The 6788-nt window shown below is 44.5% G+C and overlaps 1 protein-coding gene and 1 non-coding gene across 2 annotated transcripts; both read right to left on the bottom strand.

The window, feature by feature from the left end:
* Positions 1–2276: 2276 nt before the first annotated feature.
* Positions 2277–2358, bottom strand: trnas-gcu. Its single transcript has one exon. It is a non-coding gene; the product is annotated as a tRNA-Ser (tRNA).
* A 1189-nt stretch (positions 2359–3547) lies between these two features.
* marcksl1a (MARCKS-like 1a) lies at positions 3548–6545 on the bottom strand. Its single transcript, XM_046061871.1, has 2 exons — positions 6206–6545; positions 3548–4915 (listed from the first exon to the last, which is right to left on the bottom strand). The coding sequence occupies exons 1-2, from the start codon at positions 6287–6289 to the stop codon at positions 4385–4387; spliced, it is 615 nt and encodes a 204-aa protein (XP_045917827.1). The 5' UTR covers positions 6290–6545; the 3' UTR covers positions 3548–4384.
* Positions 6546–6788: the final 243 nt, after the last annotated feature.

Raw genomic sequence — 6788 nt, 5'->3', positions numbered from 1 at the left:
AGTATGTTGTCTATCATTTTTAATACTGTAGAAATTACTTCACAAATGCTTCACAGCAGACATTTAGATTTTTCATACGAAAGGCACAGGTGTTACTAATAACATCAACAGTGACAGTGAGCCAGCATGCACAACAGGACCTTGGGTGTATGTGGCAAGGCATACAGACCATCACAGACTTCAAAACACCCAGCTCTCTGCCTCCCTCCCAGACGAGCTTAACCATTTCTACGCTCGTTTTGACAGAGGAAACAAGGAGTTCACCCTCAAAGTGGATCTCCTACCTGGTGAACTGCGCCTCACACTCTCCACTTCAGATGTTTGCTCTGCTCTGTGCAAGGTGAATGCACGCAAGGCAGCTGGCCCCGAGGTCTTTACGGACATTACAAATCTGTCTCTGACCCAGGCAGCTATCCCCACTAGTTTCATGACCGCCACCATCGTGCCAGTACCGAAGCACTCTACTGCTTCGGCCCTTAATGACTTCCATCCTGTCGCACTCAACCCCATCATTGCCAAGTGCTTAGAGAGACTGGTTCTTTCAAATCGCAGATCCCGTCTCCCTGCTACATTGAACCCACACCAGTTTGGCTATCGCTGCACCAGGTCAACAGAGGACGCCCTCTTTAAGTCAGGATGTTGTTCATTGACTTCAGTTCATCATTTAACACCGTAACCCCCTCCAAAGCTGATCTCCAAGCTCAGTTGACTTGGTATCAGAACATCCCTCTGAAACTGGACTTTCTCACTAACAGACGCCAGTTTGTTGAGTTAGACAACTTCTCCTCCTCCACCATCACCCTGAACTCCTGCGTGCCACAAGGCTGCATGCTGAGCCTTCTTCTGTACTCCCTGTTATCTCACCTGTGTGCCAGGATCCAGGTAGACATTTTACCACTGTACCATTGAGAGCATACTCACAAACTGCATCTCAATGTGGTATGGCACCTGTTACGCATCAGGTCATAAAGCACTCCAGCGGCTGGTGAAAACTGCCCAATGGATCACCAGCACCCAGTTATCCATCATTAAGATAAATTATGACAAGCGATGCCAGGGCTAGACAAGAAACATCATCAAGGCTGCCTCCCACCCTTACCGTGGATGTTTCAACACTCAAACATTACAAGAGCCTATGCTCTCACAGCAGCAGGCTCAGACCTTCAACCTAACAGCACATTTGCACTCAAACACTGTACTGCTCACACTACATTAATGTACATGTTATTTGCACTATTCATATTTTTGCACAAACTGAATCCCCACACTGTTTCATACTGCACATATAACCAACTGTGTATACTCTGCTTACTTAACTCTAACTCTCCCCACTTCTCCTCTATATGTTTTTAATATATTCACATATACTGTATGAATTGTAACTCAACTGAAGACCTATATTGTGATCACAACTGCACTTATAGTTAGATGCATTTAATGAGCTCTGTATCTGTACTCTAATGTATTTAATTCAATTGCTGCATCTTGGCCAGGTCTCTCTTGCAAAAAAGATTTTAATCTCAACGAGACTCACCTGGTTAAATAAAGGTTAAATAAATAAAAAATCTAATACTGAAGCAAATGGAATCCAGCCAACATTCATTTTATTATTTAAACCTTGACTTTCCTACTGCGTCTGTTGGTTAAATGCAGCATTTCTTTTCAGATGTCCACATTCAGTATAGGCATATTAAAATGTTGCTAGGGTTGGAATATTCTAAATATTGGACTAAAATATATTCATTGTGATCCGTTACCACTAGAGAGCAGCATTCTCCAGGTTTAACCAAAACTCTCTCTCTATCTGATTATCTGTGGACATTTGAGGGATTTTTTTTTTCAAAGACACCTTTTAAACGTTGCAACTTTTCAACAAGTAATCATAACCATACGTTCAGCCCTGACGTGGAAAATCACGTGAGTCAGCGTCAATGGTTGTGAACAAAGCTCCTCAACATATGCATTGATATTGCATGACATTAGCAGGCACAAAAACTTACACTGCTGCCTTCAAGTGTTTCTTGCAAACGCCAAAATATGGCTTTTCACCCATTTCTGAGGATTTGAAAACTAACTAGGCTCTGTATCATACCAAAACAACGCAAAATGTTTTTTTAATAAATAGAAATAGAGAGTGCCTAGTGGTTTATTGTAACGTTAAGATTTCATTCATCTGATTGAACTCATAATCACCCTAATGTTTAATGCTGCGCAGATTACTTCGCGGCCGTAGTTCACGTTACATCGGTTTATTGTCTACGTGAAAATATCCGCTACGACGAGGATGGGATTCGAACCCACGCGTGCAGAGCACAATGGATTAGCAGTCCATCGCCTTAACCACTCGGCCACCTCGTCCGCTGACCATACTATATCACCCCACATTATGTGTACAGTCTATGGAACAGTATGAGTACAGTAGTGTTATTTAAACGTCGACCTTGTCAGTGTCCGATTAATGTTTCAGTTGACGTTGCTCTTCTTACCTTAATGTGTTGCACAACAACGTGTATCAATTTCCACACCTCATTAAAAGGCAGTAAAGCCCTTGCTAAAATAGCTAAAACTCTAGCCGGCTCATCACGTGCAAATTAGGTGTTTGCATGTTTACTGAAGGCAACAGGGTGTCAAGCACGTGTATCCGCCACAGGGAGCCAGAGAGACCCACAATTTTTTTTAAAACATTTGATAATGAATTAATAATTTAATTGGGACTTACTCCATCATCTGATGACCATATGTCAAATACGTTGCCATGATTCATTTATAATTATGTAAGAAATCCTATGTCGTACCCTTTGAACTCTGCTAGAGACACGCCCCCAGCTCCATGTGCACAAAACGCATCGTTTGGATTCCAGTAATCAAACTGTTTATTTGTCACTTACACAAGAAATATGTGCAGTGAAATGGAATGTGGTGTACTACTAATGTGCTGAAAGACTAGGGTAATTTAAAAAATACAAACTTAAGGATAGAGAGTAAAAATGTAAATATATGCAAATATTTTTAACTATGTCAAATTAAAATGATTTATGCTTTAGGGACACAATACTGGTGCAGGTGTATATACCTTATATGCAGAATACAGATGACTGAACTATGACTCAGGCCAATGCAACCACTAGTTAATGCTCACTGTTATTTAGCATACTACACCTCTTTTGTCCCTGTCCAGAGTTCACAAGCAACATCAAATTTTTTATTTATCAGTGATGTTAAGCTTGGTTTATATACATTTAATATAAGTCACAGTTGCTTCTAACTTTTTATCTGAAGTCAGTGCGAGTCGTTTAATTGTCATTTATCTAAGACAAGTTCGTACGCAGTCAAGCCTCAGCCAGCAACAGTGTGTACTTGTAAATTTGTACTCCTTCCTACTTTGTACTGCAACTGATGCACAACTTCTCTTGGGATAAATAAAGCTCCATCTTACGTAACTGATTGTTTTGGTGTATGCATGACGTGTGGAAACTAGTTTAAAACTACTCTAACCTACTTTATCAGTGTGTGAATGAGGTGTGAATCACAAGACGAAACACAGACAGAGGGGATCGAACATTTATTTACCCTTATTAAAAGTTACAATAAAACCATTAACATCTTCAAACGATAGCAAAATAAAAGAGAACCAAAAATATTGGCCAAAACATATTTACAGAGACAGTTTGCAGATAAAAAGCTCACATTTTGTACACAATCCCAACCCCTGCATCATAAACTCTGAAATGTGAACACTGCAATACTCAAGAAGCTTGAATGTGGTTTTAGCCAGAAAAAGAATCAAAATGCACGAACAAAGACATAGCTCTTTTTCCACCTCCCCTCCTCGATTTTCACTTTTCTATACATGACAAAATACTTGAAATTTGGGGGTAAAACAAAGGAATGTAGAATTCTAAAAATTAATAAGATCGTTTGAAAGGTTTATGTGTCCATATAACAGTCATTTCGAGTGAAGGAGATGGTCTGCCCCGTTCCGGTGACAATTCTCAGATCCCAAAAAAGATGAGAAAGAAAAATAAATTGTTATAGGGCTGCCACACTGTTAAAAAGGATGCTTCTCCATGAATTGGGAAAATAAGTCAGTATTCCTGATTCGCTCCACATCCAATCCATTACCTTCACCACGCGCCAGTCTCTGTGTGTACCATGAGGGGGCGACATAAGCCGACACTTATCATGAGAGGGCCCGGTGAGATTCCGTCTGTCGAAGAACTAATAAAAGGCAGTGAACTGGTGGTTGAATCAGCAAACGTGATATATCCTTTGTCTTCTTTTGTAGTTTTGTTTATAACTTTAAGAACGTGGCACGAGTCTCTCATATATATATTTATATATTTTAATCTTGGAAAATCAGTTCATGTGCCTTGGCGGGGTGCAGTCACTCTGCCTTGGCCTCGCCCTCAGAGGCTGCAGGTGTTGTGTCCTCGGCGGGGGCGGCCTCCTCGGCCGGGGCGGCCTCTGTTGGTGGGGCCTCCTCCGCCGCCACGGCCTCTCCCTCGGGTGCGGGTGCAGCATCAGCGGCCTCGACCTCTTTGGCCTCAGCAGCGGCCGGCGTCTCGTCTTTGGTTTCTTTGGCCGCGTGGCCGTTCTCCTCGGGCTTGTCCTCTGTTGTGGGAGAGGTGGCCTCCTCTTTGGCCTCCTCGCTGCCCTTCTTGCTTTTTTTCAGCGAGATGCCCTTGAACTTGAAGGAGTTCTTCAGGGAGAACTTCTTCTTCTTCTTACCATCCTTAGCGGCCTCGCCCTCTGCTTTGACAGCCTCACCCTCTGCCGCAGGAGCGGGCTCGATAGCATCCCCGGCGCTGGTTTCGCCGTCCTTAGCTGGTTCGGCTGTTCCATTCCCATCTGCAGCCGCCACTTCCCCGTCGGGCTTGGCTGACACGTCACCATTGGTTTTAACATGACCGTTTTCCTGCGAAGAAGAGAACTCATTACTGACGGATTAAAATAATCAAACTGGATCAAAATGAACACATTGCCTCTGGAAACAGAAATTGGCTCAAATATACAGAGGGATAAACTGTAGATGAAATGTGTACTAATATTCCAAATAAATCTAAAGAGGTCTGGCATATAACAGATTAGCATTAGCCTATTTACTCCAATAGTTAATCCATGTTATACTTGAGGAAAGCTGCTTGCCCTGACAGTGGTTCAGATGGGGATTCAACAGCTGTTTGCATGACTTTAAGCAGACACATGGGGGCAGTAGTGCTGCGTCTAACGTCAACACAGCCAGCAAATTGGGGAACAAAGGAATCCCCGTGAAGCCTGGTTTCTGCTCATGCAAGTGTTGCAGCTCACATCTACCACTGTCCTCTGCACGGGCTCAGTGTGGCCAGAATACAGCCAGCACACAGCCATGACACACAAGGACACGGTTAGATTAGGAGCCATATCAGTGAAGCCACTGCACTCAATCATAAGGGACATGGTCTGTTAGTCGGTCAGACCCAGGTTCATCAACATGCATGAAGGTGCATCACATAATATATCTTCTGATCTGGGGTCAGACTCAGGCAAGCCACTCTTAATTCTCCCAACTATTGGCAATTAACATCACAGCGGAGTGAGGAGGCATCGATCGACACAGCGCACCGTTCATTCCCACAATGAACTTGTTAAAGAAAGCGTTTCTTTAACAAAGTCCTGCTAAATGTGGGGGGTGGGGGAAAAGTGGGGTTTCAACTGGCGCCTTGTTCGCAGCTCCGCAACATGCGCCTCCAGCAGATCGCATTTGCATCCTTTGCACCGTTTGCCCGGCATCTTTTGTTCGACGTGAGATCGATCGACCCCCCCCCACACACACGACTACAACAAACTCATGAGAGAAAACATCGTCAAAATGCACATTTCGACCGGACTCCGTCGTTATTACATACGATTTGCGCTTAATTTGCCCCTGTGGGACCCCGCAGACGAAATTAACAAAAGGCAGCTCTAGAGCGCGCTGCGCGGGGACGAGCATGTGCCACTCGACGGCTGCTCTGCTGGAGGTCCCCTGCATTCAGACGACCTGTTTGTTTTAAATTGTATTCAAACTAAATTTTGCCTACAGCCATGTTGTTAACAGAGGACTAGATCTGAAGAGCAACAGCCAGGCTCCCATCTCAGCCCTCAGCCCGCCGTGATGGTGCCAGTGGGCGTTGGGTGCCATGTGGCTCCCCTGCGATGCTCGGCATGTCAGGCCTACTTTACTCACCTGGCCGTTGGCTTTGGCAGCAGCTGGGTCGGCGGCGGCTTGCCCCTCAACAGCTACTCCACCCTTGGACAACTGGGCTCCCATTTTTTCTTTCCTTTAGGTGTTGTGAACAAAAAAAAGAAAATCGAAAAAGAAAAACCTCGAGGAGTGTTTGAGATTTTAAAAATCCAGCTCTAGGATGGGTGGGATCTTGCCAAAGAGGTGAAAAATCCGACCCGGATCTTCTTCTCCTTAGGTAGGCTTGGATACGAGAAGATCCCCCTTTTGTGTCTGTGCGGACCCCACGGCAGCTGAGCTCAAATTAAGGGATGTCGGTGGTGAGACTGTGAGTATTTCAACCGCGCCTCAAAACCGACCAAAGTCTCCTCCCATAGGCGTGACAGCCGAGCTTTGGCCAATCTGCAGGCGGGGGATGGGTCTCCCCCCCACCCCCTACCCCGGCAACAGTCGGCCACTCAACTGAATGAAGGGCAGGACTTTTTTCCACTGTTTCACATGTCTGGAAGATTTTGGCCATTTAAAACTTTTAAACTTTGCGAGCTCAGCACTTGTTGCTACACACTGGGATCCCACAGGTGGCAGA

This window comes from Micropterus dolomieu, linkage group LG11, assembly GCF_021292245.1.
Source record: "Micropterus dolomieu isolate WLL.071019.BEF.003 ecotype Adirondacks linkage group LG11, ASM2129224v1, whole genome shotgun sequence".
Classification (NCBI taxonomy): Eukaryota; Metazoa; Chordata; class Actinopteri; order Centrarchiformes; family Centrarchidae; genus Micropterus; species Micropterus dolomieu.
The sequence above is the reverse complement of the archived record's forward strand: the minus strand, read 5'-3'. Positions and strand labels throughout refer to the sequence as shown.

What these genes read in the sequence shown, in the direction of transcription:
- marcksl1a (XM_046061871.1), bottom strand. Translation starts at nt 6,289, where the DNA reads ATGGGAGCCCAGTTGTCCAAGGGTGGAGTAGCTGTTGAGGGGCAAGCC. An exon ending in CTGCCAAAGCCAACGGCCAG is followed by an intron (nt 4,916 to 6,205) that starts GTGAGTAAAGTA and finishes TCTTCTTCGCAG; the next exon opens with GAAAACGGTCATGTTAAAAC.